Source organism: Xylocopa sonorina, chromosome 10, assembly GCF_050948175.1.
Source record: "Xylocopa sonorina isolate GNS202 chromosome 10, iyXylSono1_principal, whole genome shotgun sequence".
NCBI classification, from domain to species: Eukaryota; Metazoa; Arthropoda; class Insecta; order Hymenoptera; family Apidae; genus Xylocopa; species Xylocopa sonorina.
This window is the reverse complement of record NC_135202.1, coordinates 3,596,125-3,621,380: the sequence shown is the minus strand read 5'-3', so window position 1 is coordinate 3,621,380 and position 25,256 is coordinate 3,596,125. Positions and strand designations below refer to the sequence as shown.

At 42.3% G+C, this 25,256-nt stretch overlaps 1 protein-coding gene and 1 non-coding gene across 4 annotated transcripts in view; one reads left to right on the top strand and one right to left on the bottom strand.

The window, feature by feature from the left end:
• Positions 1 to 11,254: 11,254 nt before the first annotated feature.
• Positions 11,255 to 25,256, bottom strand: part of Gbs-76a (Glycogen binding subunit 76A) — a 69,442-nt gene continuing 55,440 nt past the window's right edge. For 2 of the 3 annotated variants that reach the window (XM_076902753.1, XM_076902754.1), the window contains exon 2: positions 11,255 to 13,791. In XM_076902753.1, coding sequence (XP_076758868.1) covers positions 11,389 to 13,791 — 2,403 coding nt within the window. In that variant the 3' untranslated portion in view covers positions 11,255 to 11,388. Of the gene's footprint in view, positions 13,792 to 17,527; positions 17,676 to 25,256 lie in introns of those variants that run through there. The other variant, XM_076902755.1, reaches the window with a different exon arrangement.
• Trnae-cuc (transfer RNA glutamic acid (anticodon CUC)) lies at positions 14,390 to 14,461 on the top strand. The gene has a single exon. It is a non-coding gene; the product is annotated as a tRNA-Glu (tRNA).

Genomic DNA, 25,256 nt, shown 5'->3' with positions numbered 1-25,256 from the left:
TTTATCGAGATAGTCGATTAAATACATTACCGTCGATAAAAGGGTAAATTGCATCGTTGACGAAGTATTTTTCAAATGAACTCAAGTGTTTTGAACAGAGGCAAAATAAAGAAACGACAGATCTGCAAATTAAGCGATAAATCGAAGGTTTCGAGCGACCTGAGATTATCGGGTCACGCGACCGACAATAATTCTCGAATTTGCTGGTAAAAATAAATTTCGCATTTTTATTTCATCGTTGGGCCTGACGCCGCATGTTCAACGGTTAGTATAAATATAAAATAGCAGATAAATAGCAGATTTTAATAATAGAACATCAAACACGAAACAATATTGATAACGTGGCTTGCAGTTTCATTGCTCGATCAGCGCCATATTACTTCTCAAGTTGTACTGTCGTTTTTTAACACGATTTCTACTAAAAATTTCGTTTCGTTCGTACTCTTTCAAGAACTTCCTTCATTTTTAGAAGTATGAAGTATCAATTAATACAAATACGGATAATAAATCAATTGTCTTACGTTTTCCTCGAACCTAAAAGGTTCTTCGAAGAACTTACTTTAAATTCTTCAATCTTCTTGAATATTTCAATTTTATAACTTGAAACTATTCCAGTGAATTCTTGCGATCCTCCATTTAAAATTAATACAGAAGCTCAAATACCAGACACTTGACGCAATGATCACGTATTATTATTTCTACATAGCTGCTCGACCCGTTTATTGTTATGTAAAAATAACAAATAAGTTCATGTAACATGTGCCCAATGCTAATTCAATCAACCAACTTGCTTACTCAGCATATTCCTCCCTTGCTACGGTCCTGAGCGCGGGTTTTACGCGCTCTCGGATTCGTTGCTGGTTTTTCGTTGATAATTCAAAAACTATGCCGAATCGGGAGTTTTGGCAAAGAGAAAAGTTGCTTAAAATGACGTCAGGAATCATCCTTCAAACGTTGAATCTTAGAACACCCAGTACGTATATAACGAGTACATCGAATTAAACATAGGCTTGTATTTCATTGGTTGGTATTTTAATCTTTTCTAAATGGAATGAGTTCAGTACTGTGTTTCTATCTGTTTTATATTGTCCGTTTGTTACTTTTATACTGACTCCTGTTAATTTTACACTGACTCCTTTGATAAAAAAAAATTTTTTTTACCCCTTTGGTAAAAAAATTCTAACCGAAAGTTGATTCAAGCACTGACCAAAAGTAGATTTAAGATACCGGCCATTTAATTTGTTGCCTTAAACATATATTTATATAACGCTACGTGCAAAATGAATATAATTACGTGGAATATCCAATCGACAGGCGTTAACGCGTGGCAATGTCTCTGAGAAAGTAACTTAGAAGGAGAGAAGAAGATGGTGTCGTTCGGTCTTCCATTTATTGTCTCAATAACATATAGAACATGTGTTACAGATATATTATATACGTCTACTCATACGTATATATATCATAGATACTCTTCTCATTCCTCCATTGTCATCCATTAGAATCTCCCTTTAGAACCTTAACGCTATCACCCACGCCGTACTCGACACTGTGTAACAATAAACGCGAAATCTAACCTAACTAACGAGAGAAACATCCAAATAAACAGATGAGATTAAAAATAGAGTCTCGTCGACTATATATGTATATGTATATATATATATATAACGTACGAAGAAGAAACGGTAAAAGGGATTAAAAATCGAATGCTACGCAACAATACCATTACATTAGCTACGACAGGAGTTCTGAACCTTGTGCCCGCGGGCGTATATTTTATAAATTATTTATCAATCCTTCCTATTATCGCTTCGTATATATATATACAAATGAAGTGGTGTGTGTCGCTCTAATTTAACTTATGAGTCGTTGAAATGATATTTTAGTGTTTCATGTTTAACCGTTTGCACTTGCAAGAAATATCATCCCTCTCTGGGACCTTGCTTTAAACATTCGGATGGGCCATGGCGTTCGAGGGGTCCTCGAGGCTAATACGAACGACCTAAGAAATCGAATAAGGAAGTATTCTAGCACGGCTACGCATTTCTTATAATTGTATCAGTAATATGGTATTAATTGTTGAAATTGCGCCCGCGCCACACAAAAACGGTTGAGAACTCCCGAGCTACGGACCTAAGTTCGCACGTACAAACACGAATCGTGTACTCCCCTCTAATTACGTTCGTTAGTCGAACTGTTTACGCAAGAAGCACGAATTTTCGTGTCGTCAGTCTGAAGCAGCCGAAGTTGCCTCCGTACGCGATGGGACCTCTTCAAAGACCAATTCTACATAACTCCGTATGTATATATTAACAGTTCGAATGAGAAAAAAAAAACTGGAGGGATATATGTATGTACATGTATAAAACGATCGATGCTCGTGAACTGACAGTATTAGAACGTAGATTGCTAAGAGAAACGGAAGTCCTTCGTCGATCCTTCTTAAACGCTCCGAGAAGCGACGCGTCTCGGATGAACGAAAGTTGACGGCTTATTCTAACTCGTGCGAGGGGATAAAATTATCAAGGAACATTCGTAGAGAACCATCATTGTTGTCGTGGAGATGAAATGGAGTTGATCGTGATCGTTGATTTAGCGGAGAAGTCCGTGCGATCAAAAGTCGAACGCGACGAGTCTCTTAAAAGTGAATTCCGTAACGCGAGGATTGAGCAGGGAAATGGCGCGTCGTTTGTCACGGAGGAACTATAGAAGAAGAGATACGGTTCCATGTAAGCGATGGAAACGATTGAACGATATCGCAGTGGTTCCTCGTCGAAACTCAACGAACTGCGCGGACTCGAAACGCAATTTCGAACACGTGAACCACTCAGGAGCCAAACCGATCACTAAAGTTTTATGCGTGCTCCTCGAAATCGACCCTCTAGCAAACTAATCCGAATAAGTCTTGTAAAAATTATCACGTGATACGAAATTTGTGAACGACATCAACAAGTCAACGCGAAGAATAGTACAAAATCAAAAGCAACGGTTTACCATTCTCGATTCCAACGTTTGGCGTTCAGTATCGAGGTTGTTCGAAAATGGCTGCTTCTGGACTTGCACTAGTCTTCGATTCAGCGATTCGAAATGTATTAACAATCAAATCGCAACAAATTTTAAAAGTAAAGAATACTTTCTTTAATTTCCCTTCGTTATTGTCCTCGATTTTATTATACTTCGAAAGAGGGTCGATAGCAGAGCATCTAATCGATGGATTTATTAAATTGTATATTCCTGCCACATAGCACCAAGAATGCCAACAAAAAACGTGACAATACAAGAAAATAAGTATTCTGTTCGGTCCTTCGCTCAGTAATCCTCGTAATTTTGCTCCATCGCGATTAATGGCGACTCGATGGAAATGAGAAGGCACCAGCTTCCACGGAATCGATCGGTCCGGCTTCTGAGCAGCTCGCGTATCTCGTTTCCTCGCCACACAGAGCAGAACGCAAATAAATACACGCGACAAGCGAATCGAGTTTTTTCCTCGTTGAAGAATAAAAAAGAAGAGGGGAAAAAATTCGTATATTTGATACAAAGCTTCACTGACCTTTCGCAAACAATCGTGACGTGATTCACGGCGAAATCTGTGGTAGATAATGAGAACAGCAAGAGACGCTATTTTTATACTCGCACAGATACAACGACGTACAAATTAAAAAAAGAAAAAAAAAGAACAGAAACAATTATGTGTTTTCAATGCGCGCAATTACTGCACTGTGGCCTTCGACCGATCGAAACACAAGTTTCGGCACCGATTATTATTTCGTCGACGAAGTTTAAGGCCAAACTCTCGTCTGCAGACGAATTATTGCGTCGTGACGTATTGTCGATCGTTGCATAAGATTTATCTGTATATTTAGATACCACCATGCATTTTTAATCTGTTATTGGTACGCATCGAGCAACGATCTACGAGGTAAAGCGCAATTCTAACGCGTGCGCTGAATAAACGGAATGATTTCATGTTCATTACGCTTTCTTTACACGTTTCATTGTTTTTCTTTGAGAAACAATTAGTTTAATCATAGTCGTCAAATATTAATTTTACTTCTGGAATCGTAATTGCAATTAAATTTCTAAAAGATGTATAAAAAATAAAAATGTAGGCGGATCGCCATTTTTAACGATTAAAAAATTAGTTAATTCTCCTATAAAAGTAGATATCGATTTTGCAAACTCTTACGTCAATAATAAATAATTAATGTTTCGAGTAAAAATGAAATCCACTTCGAAAGCTTCTGCTTCAATTAATAATATTTTTACACACGTAAACAATGTAACGTTATCGCTGTTCGAACGGTAGATATTTCTTCCCAGTAAAGCGTTCTCGCACGTTTTATCCTCATTTACGAATTCCGCTTTATCTCGTACAAACAATTTATCAATTATAGGTGGAAAAAACAGTCGCGAGTACTATCGGACGTTTTTTCCGCGATCTGCTCTCGAACGCTCGTTGACGTCACGATTATCGTTCGTAAAATTTACCAGACTCGCATTTATTTAACATTCGTCCGAGTTTAACGAGCAGAACAAAAAAAAGGAAAAAGGAAAAAAGAGCAATAAATGTACGCGTCGAAATTATCTCGTTCAGTCTTAGCTCCGACTCGGGCACCCACCATGATCCATAGATCCGTGCTTTCGAGCTGCCTGCGCGAACAGTATATATGGTAAATAGTCGTTCGAATAATTATTTGTTATTATTTTTCAAATAATGTATTGCCTTCCTTAATACAAATTTTGTTATTTTCTCGTTTTCCTTTTTTTGAACTATTTTAAAGTAATTTTCGACTCTACGTGTTCTCCATTTTCACCCCTTTTTAACTCTACAGTCTGAGACAACGTTTGAAACGATAACTTTAAAAATATATCCTGAACAACTATATGTATATATATATACATATGTGCAAAGAGTTGAATGAAAATGTTTATCAAATGCTATAATATATATTTTACTTTCTAGTTTTCCCTTTCTGGAACTATTCGAAAGTATTTTCGACTCTACGTGTTTTTCGTTTTCACCCCTTTTTAAGCCTACAGTCTGAGGCAACGTTTGAAACGATAACTTCGAAAATATATCCCGGACAGTTGTGTATACGTGCAAAGAGTTGAATGAAAAAGTTTATCAAATGCTATAATATATATTTTAATTCACTGTTTAGGGCCATTCTACTTTGTAACTTCTATAAATTAATATATATCTTATGTTATTTTGTAATAATACTCGTTTACAAAACTAATGTTAACTCTTTGCAGTCTTGCGTTAAATTGGACTCGAGATTTCGTTTTGTTTCTTCAACTTTCACGTACATTTCTACAAAACATATTGTTTTGTATTAAAATTGGATTGACTAAAAATATATCGATCTTCCTATAAATATACTGCTATTTACAGAAACGTAAAGACTTAGTCGAAATTTTAACGTAGCTTTCGAGTGATGTTCAGAATATTATTGTTTTATTATTCAAATAAAATGTTCAAAGTATACTCAGACTAACAGAGGGTTAAGAAAATGTTACGCTGCGTTCACAATTGTGGAGACTTGGAACCATGAGAAGTTAGATCGACACTGGGAAAGTTTCATTTATTTATCGCGACTGATCTAACTACAAACAATCACCTTTATAAAAAAAAGAAACTAATTATAGTCGAACTGAAAGAAAGACAATATTAAAAAGAATCTCCCAAATTTTTCTATATAATACGTCGATGGCCTATTCTTCCAAGCTACCTACAAAAAAGACACGTTTCGAACAAGAAACTAATAAAATGATTACCAAACACCAATGGAAACGAGAAACAGCGGAGGAATAAAATTGGATCTTCGAAAAGCCTGCGAAGAAAAATCAGGTGAACACGACAGCAAACAGTAACAAACTATTCCGCGACAATAACAAAAACAATTGTTTAAAATCCAACGTTCTTTTTTTTCCCTTTAGGTTACGCAATCATTATCCGTTCGTTTCACAGCCGAAATCAGACGAGAAGGACAAAAGCAGACGCTTTTCTTTCGTTCGGAGGCAACGAAGAATAGAAAGAAAGGGTTAAGCGATTAAACGGTGGCGAATGAAAATTATACAATAATAATAACTATTAAAAATGGACAAATAGATCGAACAGCTTTACCATGCCCTTTCGTTCGTTCTCTCTCATTCTTATTTTAATCACGCACACATCCACACGCAGTTTTCCCTCCATTTCACCATTGTTTCTTTTCTCTGTCGCACGTTAACACTTGTATAACCTCGATTTCCGTTCCGTTCACTGATTTCACCCTCTTCCTCGCGGGGCTCACCGTTAGAAACTGCGAAAGGCTCGGTAATTGGACGAAAGCTCACGGCTCTACGGACTAGAGGTGCAACGTATGCTTAGATTACATAGAAAAATATACTACAGCTATGGATCTCGCTCGCTTCAGCCGCGAACGTAGAAACGGCCTCCTTTCGACTCGACGAGAAGTTTCCTTTCAGTCGAACGCGTCTCTGATCAGTGAATTTTACCGTTTGTCGCATAAAAATTGTTTCCCAAACTTGTCAGAGCTCGACACATTGAAAATTGTACGGAAAATCGGTTCGTACCCATCGCTACTTTAACTCGCGAATGGATGCGAGCCTTGTGCGCGTAGATGCGTAACGATAAAAATTTTTTATGTCACGTGCACGTCGAATCGAGGAGAGAAAAATGCCGCGATACATCATCGATGTCAAAATGGTTCCACGTTCGAGACCAGCGATCTAGCGTTTCCCGCGCTTGTTTTGCTCCCTCGACGACGCGAGATACCCGCGACAATCGACTTCCGAGTGGAAAGAGGCGCGCGAAATGGAACCCCGTCGCTTTCGAGGGGATCTCGCGCGCGAGGCGACGTCAATAACTTACAAGACACGGACAGGATTAACAAAAATAGTTCGCCTCCGGTCTTCTCGGGGATGTCGGACGATCGTTCTTCGCAGTGGTCACGTGATATTCTTAACAGAACCGCGATCTCCATCGATCTTCCAAGAACAACGATGAAAATTCTATGCTCGTCGAACGTGTGTGCTAAATTGGTGCGTCGTTATTTCGCGTTTCTTCTTTCCCGACACCCCGTACAGTGCGCGATAAAATTTATAAACGTGTAATTCCATCAGATTCAACAATATCTCTGGATAATAGCAATAAATTGTTCTCGTCTCAGACACCTTTCGTTCCCAAAAATCAATGTACCGGGTGTTTCGGACATTCCAGTGGCAATTAGTTTATTTTACAAACGAGTCCTTTAGAATCGTCTAGATGACAGGATATCGGGCTTCGACAATCTTTGTTAAATGTATTGTGCCGTGTAGTTTGCAAAATAAATTCGATCGCAGACGGTAATTAAAGCAACGGATCGCTGAAAGGAAAGTTAATGACTGACAGAGATTTCTGTCGCGTTGGACACAACCGTGTCTGGCAGTAGACGTTCCCTTTCTCCTTGCTTTCCCTACTTCCACTCGTTTTTTTATAATTCTCGTTGCATTCAAAATTTGTGCTTTCATATATACACGGAGTAGTTGGAAGAGAAATAAAATTTCCTCGTGGTAACTCGTCGAAAGACCCATTTATACTCTCATGAAGTATTAATAGTGTTAACGAAACACCTGGCACATTTGCCATCAGGCTTGAACAACCGTAACATAATTACGATACATCGACTTCCGTCCGCGTTGCAACTGTCTCCATAAATCTGAACAATTTCGTAATTCATAACACGTGGAAGAATATCGTTTCTGTCGTTTAACCAGAATAGAAATCGACTTTGTTTCGCAGGATGCGTATGTACAGAGGATAAATTACAGGAAAGGCTTTCATCGCGCGTTGAGTAATACGCGCGCAAGTATATCGGAGGCTTCAATAATGGTGGCTACGATGCGCTCGAAAATAGTATGCTTAAAAAAAATAAATAAATAAAAGAAGCGATTGGATTAAAAAAATAGTGCGTGTTAAAAAAAAATTGCAACGAGCATTCTCGTGCATCTCCAAAAGATATAAAATTGTTCCTCGTATTCTTCTTCTTAAGTCGAAAAGCGACTTTAAAAAGACGAATGAACGATCGATAAGTATTTTGTCCTCGAATTAATAATCGAGTATAGTGAGTTTGGTAAAAAAAAAGTAGCGATGTTCCGTATAAAATTAAGTATCGATGAATGAGTTTGTAAAAAGACGCGGATAAGATATTAAAAAAATACAGTCTGGATTGTAAATTACAAATAGATGCAAATGGATTGCAAGTAAAAAGCATCTTGTGCGTTGTACTTCGTCTTGTACGATAAATGATCTCTAAAAATAATTTATCCGGTACTAGGTAACTAAAAACGGTCGATTTAAAAAGAAACAATCACCGATTTCGAGACACGCTTCCCACCGATATTGACGCCCCGGCTATGTACAACTCTTATTGCATTTATATTCTCTATTTACGATATAGAAAGCGCTTGTTCATGATGAAAATAGTTACAAAAAATATCGGGATATATTCGTTCTCGACATACGCGACAGCTTAACAGTACGGTATATATAACCTTAATATCATTCGTTCGTTTGTTCAGTTAACATTACGGTATTGCGATCATTATTCGAAACCACTGACTGATTTCAACAGCAAAACACTACCCTCTTCAGCTAATACGTTTCATCCACGCGATTCCTCTCCGATCTGAATCTGCCACGCGTTTCTCACCCCTCGAGAGGCGCGTGGCGGCTCACGCGCCTGCCGCGTTTCTAGCGGAAGCGTCGAGCGTAGTTCAAACACGTTCCACGCTATGGAACGTTCGAGTTTCTCGAGTTCGACGACTGAAATTCGCGCGATCTTATTGTTCCGCGCGTTTAGAAATGGCGCTCGGAACAGTCTGGCCGAAGGAAGTGGCACGGTAATCAAAATTGCAGGAGAAACGGCTAACGTTAGCAAAAATATCATGGTGCAGCGAAATACTATGCCATCTTGTGATTTCGAACGTTGGAACATTCGTATTTTTTTCTTCATCGTCTCGATTATCTCGAGTGTAAACGTCGTCGATCACGATTGGTTCTTTGTCAACGTGGTCTGTTTCTTGAACGACGCGAGACTAAAGCTACAGAACGCTGTTGAACGTTGCTGGTCATGTGCGATCCCAGAGAATCGAGCGATCGCGTTTCTCAGCACGCGACGCGGAACATTGTTGCACTTTTTGGCGCGCAAACTGCCCACGGATCTGACTCACCCTTTTTGGCCGATGCCAAAACGCTGAATACGTCTCTGTTGTCGGTTCTTAAATTAATTGCTAGCTTGGATTGCGCTGACAACGCTATTACTGTTCGTTTGTTCTTCCTTTCTTCATCCCGAGGAGCGAAGAAACAGACGATTGACGTTGCTGAAGAAACTCTTGCGACCTCGACCCGGTTTCTATCTTTTTCGTGCGGGTGCAAGTCGTGATTGCGGGTATTTCTTCCTGTGTCCCTTTGCAAAGCAACGGGTTGCGAGGAAAGTTCGCGCCAATTATGTGAAATAAATTAACAATGTTCGCAAGCAGTCTGACGAATTATAGCTCTTGTAACTCTTCACTTGTCTTTCGACGCTAAATTCCTTGCTATTAGTCCGTTTCATTATTATATACGCTATTTTAAAAATAGAATCGACATGCAGACCAATTTCAGTGGACGAATAAAGTTAAATGTGTCGTCCAAAGACACTAATTGAAAAGAACCGAGTGCAAAGGATCGTTATCGACGAGAGAAATTGGAATAATTTAATTACAATTTCAAAAAGCAGAGACGCTCACGAGGATCGGAAATGGCGAAAGTTGCCCATAAATGTTACTCGAAAGATGCCCAAAAGAAAGCTGATATATACACCTTATTAAAAAAGAAAAAGTGTCATTATTATTACGAGACGAACATAAGAATTTTTGTTCCTTCATATCGGCTCGAACTTTCCGAACAACTTCATACGGTATATACACATCTGCACTAGTACGATGGACAATGGAAGCTCCTCGAATCGTAGAACGAAATCAGTTCTCGTTTAAAATTAGTTAACATCGAAGTAAAAAATAACTCTGTCGCGGAAAATATAGAACAAAGTATCGTTCATTCATGGGAACGATACGATGAAACGTTTACGTTAGTTACGAGATAACAGTGGCTCGGTTGTTACCAACACTGCCTTCGACATTGACAGAGCGAAGGCATTAATCGGCCAGGCCTCGATTTCCCTGATTTTAGCGACGATCGTTCGGCGAACAATGTTCAAAATTAGATTAGGGATGGCCCTAGAGGCGGTACGATCGTTCGATCGCTAACAAATTATCACACGTTTCGTTTAAACCGTATTTACACATACGATTCAATAGTATATCGTTTCATTGGGGTTGGTACGCGTCTGTGATGCTTCAATTCGTGACAATGGCACTGGATCAGATTGGCACAGGACGTCTCGGTCGAGGAAGACCTCGAAAATATTATAATTTCTTATGGCTTTACGCCACACGCCAGTGGAGTAATCGAAAACTGTACGTAAAAGCAAGACAGTTTGGTCGTCGTCCGCAACTTGCTGAAGAGATATGTTTTACGCGCGGACAAGCTCGTCCAGAGGTCGTTTTACCCTGAACGAGCTGAATAAAAAATATTCTCGCTGCTACGCGAGATACTTTCTCAAAAACGAAAAAATGGAGAGGACTCGTCCTCGGCTTCGCCTTCGATCTCAACTATCAGAAACTCTACTGGCAAGCATCTCGCACCAAGTGACAGTCCCTTTTTCATACACAATCTTCGACCTTCATCTCTCCACTATCCTACGATCCACGAGTCTTTCAGACACGTTTAGGCTCGATTATTGCTCGATTAGGTACTTTCTAGGAACGTGAAAACAACCCCTCAACTCCCACGGACGGTGCTCGTCCTCGGAATAATCCTCGTAGAACACCGTCAAGCTATCAGACTCCTTTCACCCCCGTCGAATCGACGACCGATCCTGGAACAGTCGCCGCGGTGGACCAGCCTTCCTCTGCTTCCGCGTCCCCTGGCGAACGAGGAACGAACAGCGCGTAAAGAAAAAACCAACGAAATCAGTCTAACAACTCTGCGTCAGGTTCCTTCAGTTCGGTGAAAGGTTGCTTGAGAAATGGCAAGGAAGAATAATTGACGCCTCCGCGTTCCCTCGATCGCCTCGGATACAGTTATGTACAGCACGCTCTAGGAACTCTCCTCCCTCTGCGTTCCCCTCCCTCCTTCTCTATCTCTCTCTCTCTCTCTCCCTCCCCCTCTCTCTCTCTCTCTCTCTCTCCTCTCTATCCGTTGCTTGTTAGCCTTATTCGGGTCCACTTTAGACTCCTTGTCTTCGCGAAGCCATCGCCGTGTCTCCGTCCCGGCGACCCGTGCAAACACCGCCGCGCGGTCCATCAGTAGAATATCGGGGACCACTCGCGCTGGCTCGTCTGCGCCGTGATCGGTATGTAGCCGGACGCGGGGGACGCTGGCAGACACTGGAAGCAGTAATTGGCCCCGGCGTTGTTGTCCCAGTACTGCTCGCCCTTGCAGTGGAACCGCACGGCGAACTCGAGCCGCTGCCCGACCGGCAGCGTGTGGCAGTAAAGGACGAAGGTGAACTTGTCGCTGAAACCGTCGCACGAGTTGGGGACGTAAGTGGCCTGCAGGTCGCTGAAGTTGCGCCACGAGTTCAGCGTGTAACGGATGTGCACCGACTTGTGGAAGTCGAGGTTGATCACGCGCACGGTACCCTGGATGCAGAGGGTGACCGGGTCCTGGACGAGCACGTTCTCCAGGCAGACGCGACGCTCGCGGACGAGGTCCAGGAAGTTCGGCTGGCCGCCAGGCTGCTGGAACAGCGGGACCAGCGATCTGTCCAGCTTGTGGGCGGGCATCGCGGAACCGGAACCGCGTCTGCTCTCCGCGTATCTGGCGCCCCATTGGGCGGTGTTTGGCGAGCTGTTCACCGGACTGTTGTCCTTCCGGAAGATGTCGTCGTAGATCAGATCGCTGTACGCGGAAGTGGGTATCTTTGGGATCTCGTCCAAGAACGTTCGAACGTCCGCGAGATCCAGCCCGAGAACGTCCGCGAATCTGACGATCTTCTTCCGTCCGGGTGTCCCAGGCGGCGTCTTTCCCGTCTTCAAAGAGGAGCTTCGTCTAATTTTCTGCGGTCTTTTTACCTCCTCTTCCTCCCCCTCCTCCCCTTCCTCTTCTTCTTCCTCGTCCTCCTCAGCGTCGTCGCGCGGCTCCCGACTAGGCACGTAGACGTCGTCCTTGACGGACGGACTGGTCGCGAGCTTCTTCAACAGCAGACACATCTTGTCCTCGTCGCTGCTGTTCAACACGGCCCCGTTCTCGATCTGCAGATGCACCTCGTTCTTTATCATCGACTCGACCACTCGCTCACCTGTAGGACACTCCAACGTGAGTGCGCCGGGTATGTTGATCGTGCTGCTGTACGTCGAGTGGTCGTCGGCCTCGTTCTCTTCCGGCTTCAGGTTCAACGCGTTCTTCGTCTGCTCCGCTCGCGGCTTCTCCTCGTCGTACGGGAGATCCTCCTCGTTCGTGTTGTCGGAGGAGTCCGGCGAGTCCTCCTTGGCGAGGTTCCTCGCGTTCATCACGTCCTCGAGCTTCCCGTTCTCCGACAGCCCGTTGACGAAGTCCACCTCGTCGGTGCCGTCCAGCGTCTCGTCTTCCCTCCTGTTCAGCGCGCAGCTGATCATTATCCTGGGCCCGTTCGCGGGTATCTCCGAGTCGGAGTACGACTTGGGCAGTCGGTTCTGGGTCGCGGACAAGCCAGAACCGATTATCGGAGGCGTCTCGTCCTGGAGCGACATGGTGCTCTCGTCGAACGTGCTCCAAAGGGACTCGTGACTGGGCGACGTGGTGTCCTGAGAGCTTCTGTCGTTCGAGTCCTCCGAGCTGCACACCGGGTCGTTCTTCCTGCACTCGTTCTCCGCGAAGTTGTTCCGTCTGAACGAGGCGCTCGACTCGGACGTGTCCTCGGAATGTTCCACGCTCAGCTCCGGCCTTCTCGGATGCGACGCGTTCTTCGGTTTCATCGCGTCGCAACCGTTCGAGAGGTTCGACGTGGCCTCGCTGTCCGAAGTGGTGACGGGGTCGAAGAACATCTCGTTCTTCGGCTTCTCCACGTCGGACGCCACTGGGTCGAAGAAGATGTCCGACGAGTCGCTGTCGGGCGAGGTGCCCATTAAAGGTGACGCGTAAACGTACCCGGTATCTGAATCCAGGCTGGAGAGCATGTCCTTCGAGCCGTTTGGCGAGCTGTGATGAATACCGCGACGACTCGACTTGAGCACTTCCGGATTCACGACCAGGTCAGCCACTTCGGCTGCCGTCGCCTCTTCCGCTGGCGAGCTGAGGCCGTCCTCGAAGTCGAGGTCGAAGTCGTAGCAGAGGTCCGTGTCCGGGTTGTGACGCGGCTGGTGTTGGAGGACGTGATTGCTCGTGGCGTTGTTGATGGCCGCCTTCGCGGCTGTGGCGGAACGAAGCCAGGACGTCTCCTTAGGCTTCGAGGAGTCCTCGTTCCGTTGCGAGTCGTTCTCGTTACCGAGAGACGTCAATCGCCGATGAAGACGTCTGGCGAACGCCTCCGCGCGTCCGCGGCAGCTGCTCGGGAAGAGCGAGCTGACCAGGCCGCAGGATGGGCCGCCGCTGTGGGCGCTGCCCGCCGAATCCGTGCTCCCCATCTCGAGGACGGACGAGCCGGATGTCCCGTCGGCTCGCCTGCCCTCCGAGGGCGATGTCGTGCTGCTACCCTGCTCTTCCGGCTCCCGACTTTCGGTGCTGGCCTGCAATCAGAGGAAGACGAGCGCTTATTTACAGATTTTTATTTTCAAATGTAGGAAATGTTCGTATTGTACGTGGTGAATATTTTTTTCCTTTTTTTTTGAAACTTTTTTGAAGCTACGTGAAATTGAATGAAGCTATGTAAGTGGGTGGTGGTGGCCTTTCGTAACGTGATTGGAAAAACTGAGTCTAACTGAAGCGATCACCTTAAACCTTGTCACCATAACGAAAGTAGGGAAATTCTCGTCATTGGGTGAAAACAGCCTGGTGCAGGAAGAAAGCGCCTACTGACTGGAGAGAGAATAAAGACTAAAGGCGTGAAGAGAAGAAAAGTAAGAAATGTGTGACTATTGAAAGAGCGCTGAATATTATAACTCTTAACTCTTAACTGTGTGCTTTCTTTAAACTGCCTTCTCTGAATTCCGAATAGACACCCTAATCCTTGAACATCCCTACAAAGATTAGCCTTTCGAATTGCAATGCATCCATGTATGGAGTATTCTAGTGGTCTATTAATGGATATCGATACATATTTTTAATTTATTGATCTATGAAAATGTAATGCCAGTTCTTTAGAGTTCAACGTGGCACCGTTCAACCTCCGGTATAGTCTAGTGGTTAGGATACCTGGCTCTCACCCAGGAGGCTCGGGTTCGATTCCCGGTACCGGAAATTGCTTTTTATTTCGAAATCCTGGCATTAAGTAACGGAAAAAAATTTTATTTTCTGAAACTGTGGATTATAAAAAAAATACGTAAGTAGTACCAGTAATTTATTAAACAAAGGAAGAAGTAAAAGATAGATCTGAAATATTTAAAATCGTCTTCGTCGAGATATTTCATATTACGAACGCCACTGTCAGAGTTTCTAGAAATGCTTATATTTGCATAAACTAGACCACGTTTAAGAAATTATCGCATATATAGAAATAAACCTTAAGCGTGTGCTTTTTTGCAATCTCACGTTCTGAGAGCATAATTGCTACGCATTCCATAATTAAGAAAACCTACCCCCTTAAGCCTTTCATTGAAAAAACCTTTCATTAAAAAAATCTTAAAATCACGACCATTCAAATATTGACCAATGGCGGCTACGTTACTGCACGTAACCCCAAGACATCACACAATTTTTCTTAAAAACGTCTTCTCTGCCAACGAATAATTAACCCCGTAGAACATAACTTGAAGATGTTACCGAACAGACGAGCTACCAATAGACAAACAATCCCGCGGAATAGAACCCAACGAACCAGAGATACGAAAGGGGGAGAATAAAGAAAAGTCGATTAAGCTCAATTTAATCCGGCCGCGAAAATAACCGCGGAGAAACAGCTGCGGATGCGACGTCTCGAATAAATCGTGACGAATGGCCGTCCTGTTTACCGTCGACGTCGACGACGAGCCTCGTTCGTCACGTACGACGACCCAGCGACCAACGAAGGAAAGTAATCGTCGCGGGGCTCCACCGTCGCAGTAACATCGGTTGTGCCCGAGCATCAGGCGCACAATCATATTATTATCCCCCGCAGTTCGAGTTACAACTCGAATTCGCCGTTGTAATAGCTCCGAATTACGTAGCTCGGCTATCGCGTCTCGCGCTGTCCCACGTCGCATCGTCCGCGAATAAAACTAACGCGCGCCCGCCTTCTATTTTCGAACACTTCAATTTCTGTCCATAACACGGATTTAGAATTATCCTCGTTCGCGTCTCGCGCGAAGTTAGCCGATCGTCTTCAGCTATCGATCGATCTGCTTCGACGACTTTTAGGAGTTCGTGTCGGTTTAAACAGTTAAGTGCGTTCGACGTGTATACTCGTCGGACCAAATCTCTACTGCGGTGCGTTTGACGCGTATACTGGTCGTGTAAAATAAAAAATTACCATTCACTATAAAATCTCAATAAAATGTAATAAGAATATTATTTGGTGGTATGTTCCCTTTATATACATAGCTTGAAATTTCGTAAACTATTTCCTTATTTTTATTGTTTATTCTTGCTATCTTCAATTTTTCTTGTTTATGTATTTTATTATTTTCTGACAATTTTCAAGCTTTTAGTAAGAATAACGTATTCAGAAACGAATTGTTAGTTTCTTTGACGAATAAAAATGTAATCCTTCCTCGTTTTTCGTAAAATGTATAATAGTACCATTTGCCCTGCGTTCGACGTGTATACACGTCGTTGCTTGTTTTTAATTCCGCACCCTGTGGCGATCTTTTGAAACTAAATTCCACAGTTAACTGGTTAATCAGTACCAACTAGTATGATGTTGCACTTACTTCAAAATGACTAGTATTTTATTGGTTGGGTGGTTTTTAGCGCGTACAAAACGTGCTGAACGTTATTTCTTCTCACGACGCATGCGACAAATGTAGAAAGATAGGCGACTTGCATCATCGATTCGAAAAAGTGCAGTTTAATCGGGGCTCTAACTTCTAACTCGATCTTAACTACTTCTTCTGTTCGGCTTGTCAAAGGATGTCGCGAACCTATAAATCATTTTACGCTCCGTCGTTATCTCTCGCCTTTCATTACCTCGGTAATAATACTAATTAACAACTAATTAACAACCGCGCCAGAGTAAAATGGTACATAGTACTTGTCTAACTATCACTTGTATCTTTCGCGATGCTTCCTCATCGAGTTTTATTGATCAGTGAAACGATCCTAACGTTATCTCGAGAAACACGTGAATTAGTATCAATTTGTTCACATCGTGGAAGAAATTTTCTTAAACCAATTCATGGAGCTGAAATCCAAAGAATATTTCATTTTGTTGTCTCTGTAAGTAGACATTTTATAGTTTAACAGGAAGGAAACGATAGCAAGATATGTACAATGTATTGCTTGTGTCACAAACGAAAGTGTTAATGAAATTTTCACGGCTCTTTGAACGGGCAACCGTGAAACGTGAAAGCACGAGCTGTTGTAACTTATTTACCGTGTCACGATCGATTTGTTTGTAAACAAGACAGCAAAAATGAACTCGCGTTAATGACATAGCGGAGAAATTTGAGCGCTGATCACAAGGTTGGCTCACGGCCACAATGTTAATAGAAAGAGAGGAGAGGGGCGACAGGAAACGCGGATAATCGTCATCTCGACCTACATGTTGAAATTTTCACGCGCAAAACGCTCCTCTCTGCCGCTCTTACGAAAGCCTCTCGACAATGGGACGGGAAAAAATATTTCGATCCAGCCCGAAAAAAAAAAAACAACAAATATTTCGCCGGTTCTACAAACGAGACACGAATACAATTAAGGGAATCGCTCTGAAACAAGGATAAGATACGAAAATCTAATGCGACGAGTGTTTCAGGTAATACGATATTCAAACACACTTGATACGCGAATAACAGAAACAAAAATGATGAATTTTTATGAATAAAAAATATATACATCGAAAGCTATTTTCTTTTTGGTATTCAAAACTACTTTTCTTTTTGTACTATTTTTATTTAAAAGTCAATCTGTTTTCAAATAGAGATTATACGAAATTTTGTTGAAAGAAAAATTATGGATTATCTATATATATATATATATGAACACAATAAAATTATATATGAAATTATATATATAATTATATATAATTTTAGTATATAATTATTTATTTAATTTGTTCATATTAATTACATAATTATATATAATTTTATTGTATATATAATTTTTATTCATAAAAATTCGTGATTTTTGTTTCTGTTACTCAGGCATCTGTAGCGTATGTATCTGCGCGCTCACCTTTCCCTCGAGCGTATCGTTGCACCGCTCCATGTGCACTCGGACGCGGACCAGACGATAAAAAGAAGAGCAAGACGAAGAGGAGGACGGTTCACGGGAAAGCGACACGGCTGCGAAACGTACACACGCGGACGAGGAGGAAGAAACGCCCTCGTTTCGCTTTCTGCCTTGCGATCGCAGAGGTCTGGCAATTATTTTTGGCGCCGAGCTGGCCATAGTCGATCATCGGGAGCAATTGGTCGAGGAATGGAGCGCGATTACCACCATGCTTCGTTTACCAACGGCGATCTCAAATCGAAACAGAAATCTGGAGCTGTTCTTTAAATTTCGTAACCCTTTGGCTACTGTTCGCGTATAAAGACGCTTAGAGAACTTACGCTTGTGATACTGTAGACACATAGAAACCTTGCGTTTGCGGTACTGTAGGCACTTAGCAAGTTTTCGCTTAGACAGCTTGAGTACTGAGAGTACTGCTTTCTACTTATATTACTTAAGAGAACTCTACTGAGTTCACGCTCAGGAAGTTTGCGCTTAGAAAGCTCGCACTCAGAAAGCTTGCGCTTAGGAAAATTGCGCTTAGAAAGCTTGAGCTTAGAAAGCTCGCGCTCAGAAAACTTGCGCTTAGAAAGCTTGAGCTTAGAAAGCCCGCGCTCAGAAAGCTTACGCTTAGGAAACTTGCGCTTAGAAAGCTTGCGCTCAGAAAGCTTGCGCTTAGGAAACTCGTGCTTAGAAAGCTCGCGCTTAGAAAGCTCGCGCTCAGAAAGCTTGCCCTTAGGAAACTTGCGCTTAGAAAGTTTGCGCTTAGGAAACTTGGGCTTAGCAAGCTTAGCGCTCAGAAATCTTGCGCTTAGAAAGCTTGCGTTCAGAAAGCTTATGCTCAGAAAGCTTGCGCTTGTGATACTACAAAGCTTAGAAAACTTAAGAAAGCTTGCGCTTGTGATGCTGTATGCGCTTAGAAACCTTGTGCTTATGATACTGTAGGCGCTTAGAAAAATTGCAATGTAACAATGCAGAATACAAAAAAATGAATAACATTGTTTCACTGTCCTGATTTTTCGAATACACACTCTCAGAAATGTGCATCGCGTATGAATTTCCACCGTAGAGTACGACTGGTGTGTCACAAAGTCTAATAGTTAAGCGGTTAATGGCGGATGGGTGGAGCAAATGGGGACGAACACGGTGAAATAGAACAACAACGAATTCTTTTTCGGTGGTGAAAAATATTCGTGAAATCGTCCGACGTTCGGTGAAAATTAGAACGATATAAATAAATCGCTGGCAGGGGATCAAATCTGCCTACCTGCTGGTCGGTGATCCGACGTTTTCGCCCTGTGGAATTCATAAATACACTGCACGGCTTTATAATACTGACATAATCACTGTGGAGACGATTTATTCCAAGTTTCGTAATTCATTTTTCGATTATCGTGACGGAAAATTTAATTGAGCAGGGTGCGACGAGATGGGTGACCCAAGGGTGGAAGAGGAACTATTCAGCACGTAAGAATGGCGATTTTCTTTTTGCTTGCGAGAAAGTAAGTTGAACAAAATTGCGAACGATAGAATGTTGTACTTTTTAAAATTTTGCGATACTTTAAGGTTGTTATATTTTGAATGACCCTCAACTTGTTAGATTAGCCACGTTCAAAGTTAAATTTTTTAATTAATCTTCTAACAACTTTTCACCTCGTCATTTTCGATAAATTTTTACGCGTAGAATAAACTCCTGCTTCCGGTTGTAGCACGCAACCTGAGACACCCTATATAATGTGAAAGTTCAAGAGTATTCGTCGGATGTTGGACACGCTGATCAAACATTTTCTCTTCTCTTAAAGAATTCGAAATAAACGAAAGAAAGATAAGATTTTGTTGAATCGATAAATCTAAAATATGCAACGACTGATCATTCTCTAATCATATCTGAAAATTAAATAAAAAAAGATAGCTAAATACAGAGATGCATTGTTCATATAAAATGCATTCCCACTGACCAGCAATCGATGAAACCTCAACGTATAAAACGTGCACAACGTAACAGCTGCTCACAATTTATAATATTATTAATATATGCTGCCTCGCTAATTCAAATTTAAAGGATCTTAAAATAAAAACAATTATTCTATCTCGCAATGTGTAAAATAGTTACAAACGATACGTCGCATGATTCATACCTTCAATACTGCCAGAAAAGCCGAAAATTGAATGTAATTTTGTTTCGCAACCTTTACGAGAATATCTGGTTGCACATTGCCCGCTCGAACGGAATGACAGCAGTCGGAAGAAGCTGTCGCGCTCTGATAATTAACCCGTGACATTTTGGCGCTCATCGACGTCGAAAACAGCTTGATTGCCCGTGAACGAACGAAAGAGCAGCTCGTTACGAGACGAGAAAAAAGAAAGGGGATGGGGACCAATCGTATCAACGAACGAGTGAAATAACTCGTGACGCGATGCACCAAATTGCATCACCTTTCGTTGCGATCACGTGGCTGCTGATACGAAACTGTGAGTAACGCGTTGAAAGTTCACGGATCGATCGATCGAATAATCCCGAGGGATCGATAAAATCGATTTTACGCAGGAAATGTACGGGACAATTGAATTGATAGAACGCTTTAGGTCAATAAAAAGTACACCGCTGTCTGACATTCGTGGACTTATATCACTTGGCTAATTTGGCTCGTAAATTGATAGCGATTTATGGCTGTTCGTGTTTTACACGTGGCATTAAAATGTATATTTGGAACGAAACGTTACACGAAAGTGTATTGTACGCGACGATCGAAAAACTAAAATATTGTTTAATTTTAAAACAAAAATTGGATTAGATAAAAATTCGAGAATTTACGTTCGATGATATCGAATAATTAATTGTCTGTACATCGAAGATGATTTAAATGCAATCAAAGTTACTTTTAAAAATCGATCACGTCCCGTTTATTTGTTAATTTAATCAAACTACCTTCGAAAACCGCTTTTAATTTCATAAACAAAAAAATCTCTTATTGAATATGGAAAATTGTGTGTTCAATTGTTTAAGTCCAAAGTGCGACTCGTTATCAGAAAAGTTTAATCGAAACGAACGCAAAGTTTGCGTGTTCATCGAGTATGTTTGCAACTATTTATAGCAATGCTTAAGCGTAACGTTACATAACTTCGCTATTTTAATTTACGCCGGATCTGTTGTATATATCTATATCTGTTGCAATTATATCGAGAAGAAATGAATCGATGGAGACCTTCTCCGATATCAGACCACACGCATTCAACGCTACTTCTAACACTGTTCAAGTACGATGCTCTTGCGTAACGCAGCTGTTTCGCCACATTTACATAATTACTGAATCTGGTTCTGTCGCGATGGAAGAAAAGACGGTGAAACTGGTTACTATCGATACGATCGCAGAGGGGAGCGATGTTATTAATTACAGTAAACCTTTCTACAACGCGGTACAAATTAGTGGCGTTAATAGGAGGGTTGACGGTTCCTTAAAGCGTCATTTCGTATTTTAAAGCGGCAGCTATTGGATGAGAAGAGTCATATTGACTGCATACTAAGACTTTGTCGATCCCAGTACCGACCCAAGATAAATTTATTACGTACACTCAGAACAATCGCACGACAACAATAACGCAAGATTCGCTACTGATAAGTAGAACATATTATGCGATATCTTGTCTCTTCAGAAGAATTGACTTACACTAAATTCGAAACGAACGGTCCAATTAACGCCTTCGTCGAACCTGCGTTGAAAAGTCGGAAAAGCAAATGAAAATGAAAATGGTACACCAGCTAGGAAGGTGGTCCATGATAGAGGCAGAAACGTGGCCGCGTCCCAGGACAAAATGGCGCGGCGGTACCCGTGTAGGCCGCGTACGCTAAACACTACCCCTAAGAAAATTCTCGCGAATCGCGTGTCGCTCCGGAATAATTACGCGGCTGGACGCGGTCGTGCCGACGTTGTACCCACGTACCATAGATCGACGCCGACTAGGAAGAGGGGCCCGCGCTCTATTATTACGCGCAGGGGAAGGGAACAAGAATGCATCGCGCCTCCGGCATGCGAAACGCTTCTTCAGCCTCGTCCCGCGGGTCCGGTTACCACCTAGGCGAGCGCCGACACCGTCCGATCCTATCTGAATCGTAAACTTTCTTTATCTGGGCCGTAAATACAGAAAAAGAGGTTCGCCAAAATGGCCGGCGGCGGATCTCTCGCCGCGGCGGGGCGGCGAGGCCAGGGCGTTTCCCGTTTCGCGCGAGCGCGAGCGCGAGCGCGTCGTTGCATGTCAAAGAGTCCGGGGGCCAACAGCCTCCTCTTACATAACGATTATCTATCACGCACGCCTAGACGCACGATAGACGCGGTGCCTCGACCGCTGCCGCGAACGCCACGGAAAAAACGCTGATACGTCCGATACCGGCATTTTTCCGGGGTCAACCCCGTTGTTGGTCACTCGCGGCGATCGTTCCGCGAGATTGGGATATCGCGTTCGACGCGAAGAGTCGGGGCTATGTTCTCGCGTGGAGCGCGGATGGGAAATTTCATAGAAATTTTCGAGAATTAACATTCAACGATCGAGGTGATTCTCGAATATATTGCAACGAACATGATTCTAACTAATTTTTGTCCATATTTGGTACCATCGTTTGGTTCTAATTTCAGAGATAGTCGCAAAAGGGTTTGATAATTTTGTGCAGAAAGAGGCAATCTTCACTGATTTCAATGATCTTCAAATATATATCTGTTCATAGAACTGTTTGGTTCTAGTTTTCGAGATATTTGCGAGAAACTTTTTGACACTTTTTGGCGGTCGTCGCCATTTTCGTGCAACCTAGCTTTACTTACGATGATAATAATTCGGTTTTCTGTTGTGTCCTTCCAATGGCTTTGAATACCACTAACATTCAACTATTCTAATATTTAAATATCAAATTATTATATATTAATATACATAAATATGAAATAAAGTTGGAAAACCGGCTTTTCCCGTACTTCGCGGAAAGAGCAATGATTTAAAGCGTTTAATCCACGGTATATTACTAGAGTATTCACAGGCAATAGAAAAGTAGGCAGTCAAGTTCCGTGTATTCAACACTGCACGTATTAGAAAGCCAGTAGAATACACCCACGCGGCTCGAGGCGCGTTATATTTGCACCCCGTGGTGCATCACGAACGGAAGATCAAACAACGGGGCATTGAAACAAGTTGCATCTCTGCAACAATAAATCTGCACATTCATTACAACGCATCAAGTATGCTCCGTTACCTTTGATCTTTAAAGTACATCCGCGCAGCTTGAAACATTCGGCATTTGCATTCCCCACAATGTCCGTACACGCCTCCTCTTCATTGTCCGGTATCGACGCATCGAAATTACACCGCCAAATTGTAACGCGCGGGTGAAAGACACGGCGGGTCTATTTTTATTCACCGTGATCGTCCGTTTTCGAACTGCATAAACGCGTCTGCGATGTTTAAAATACTATCCGCTCGCATTCCACACGGTTTCCTTCAACAATTTCCTTCAATGTCGTTTCACGTCGAGGCGTCGTTGTTCAAATTGTTACCAACTACAATGCACTTCTACAGTACATATGTATCTAAAAACAATGCTAATTTCAGAGAAATACTTTTCGATAACGCGTCTTTAAGTAAGAGAGCAATTTATTTAAAAACAAACGTTTTAAATTATTACTTTGTATTGAAATATAGTTCTTGCAATGGTATCGTGAACCAAGGCTGTTATTAAAATTTATTTCTGTAAAAATATTCATCTACTCTAAATGTAAATTTCTCTAAAGAAATTCTCGTCTTATAATGTTTGATTTATTAGTTGATATAACACGAAGAAAGTTTCCCTAAAAAATCTTTATAATTCTATATATTATCCGTTCAATGTCTGCTTCCGTAACCTACAAAGTATCGACGTCGGATTAATGCAACCTTTCATTTGCAGTTCTTTTTCCAGCCGATTTAATTCAATGGCGTACAATGACGGTAACAAAATTACGAATGAAACGTTACGTTCACGCAACGGTGATCACTAATGGGTTAAATCGGTACCATTAAGCGGCATAAAAAATGGCGCCTCTGTAAAGCAGACCACGTTTATAAGGGACACTTCCGGACTCGTTCTTGAAACGTTAAGCTGCGTTTCTACTGGAGTAACGACCAGCAACTTTTCGTTCACACACATTTTGTTATTTAACGAAGATCATGGAAGACTGAATCAAATGTTGCTTGCAACAAATCCATATCAAAAGGAAAGACTAATTCAAGTAATTGTTGTTACTTTTTAGTGGAGCAGATATGCTTTCTTTTCATTGAAATTTTACGATCAAAAGCTTGCAGTTTAAAAAAAAGGAAAATTAAAAGCTTCCTTTCTTTTTATCGTTTGGAAGAATCCATCCTGTTGCTAGTCCCCTTTGCAATTAAAATTCACGCTTTCGCATCTATACATCGATACAACTGAAGCTAATCTTACATAGAAACTAGATATTTAGTAAACAATTGGTAGTAAGAGACGATAACAGAATCGCTCCAATTTCACTGCATCCATATACAGTACCCAAAGAGAAAGGTACTCCAACGCGTCGACACATTTCCATTTCACTCTTACCTTCGACTTTGTAATAATTCGAGTAGGCGTTCCACATACTTTTCATCAATTATACATCGACATACATGTTCAAAAACGAGTAACGTAAGATTACAGCAGCCACCTCTATTAGTCAATTTCAATACGACCTCAAACTGTGAAAAGCTTCCCCACCTCTGCTTCAATCGAACGAAAAACGTTCCAACAACTCCCTCGCGTCCCATCGAGACGCGCAGCCGAAGAGGAACCCAACGAAAAGCTGCCTCGTGATCGCTCGAATGCGGACGCCATCTTAAATCGCTACCAGGAACGGGCGGTGACCTCGAACCGGCGTCACGACGCGATGAATATTCGGGGTTTACGCGCGGCGTCTTACGATCGATTCGGAAGTCGATTCTCGACGATCCGTCGTCGGGGGAGCGGTTGGCCGTAATCGTCGGCTTCCTGCGGACGACCCGGCCCGTGCGTTCGTTTAGACACGCGTAGGACTACGGCGTACGCGTGTACGTGCCCACGCGAGCCGAGAACGTTGCACCTGGGTGGAACGTCGACCAACGCGAGCCGCGTTCTACGCCGCGGAATTTATCGAGTGCGCCGCGCGACCGTCAAGTAATTAAGCCGAGATCGAGAATATGATGCATCGCGAGGCAATTCGATATTTTCCACGCGGGATTCTATTTTAGCCTTCGAAGGAGTCACGCAGACTGCGGAGGATCCGAGGTGATCGTGTTCGCACTGACTGCTTTCGAAGCTGAACAGCGATCCTCGAAATACGGTGGCCCGTAAAAATTTTTAACGCGGATGTGACTGGGCTCGTGCAACGTTTTCTGGTCCACGTTTATCGTCTCGGAACCTGTTTTTCGAGGAATTAAATTTTTAGATAAATAACTCGACAATTTTTATGATACATCGATTAATCATTTATCTGTGGGTACTTTTAGCACAGCCGATCGCTCTGAACGCAGAGAAATATTTTACTATTGAAATTGAATTATAATACTGGACGATATAATTCTAATTACTTTTATAAATTACAAAAAGTACAGAAAGCAAAAATGTATCGTATAATAAAGCGTTAAGGATACAAGTGGTTATCAGAGAAATTTAAAATCTCGAAATTTATAC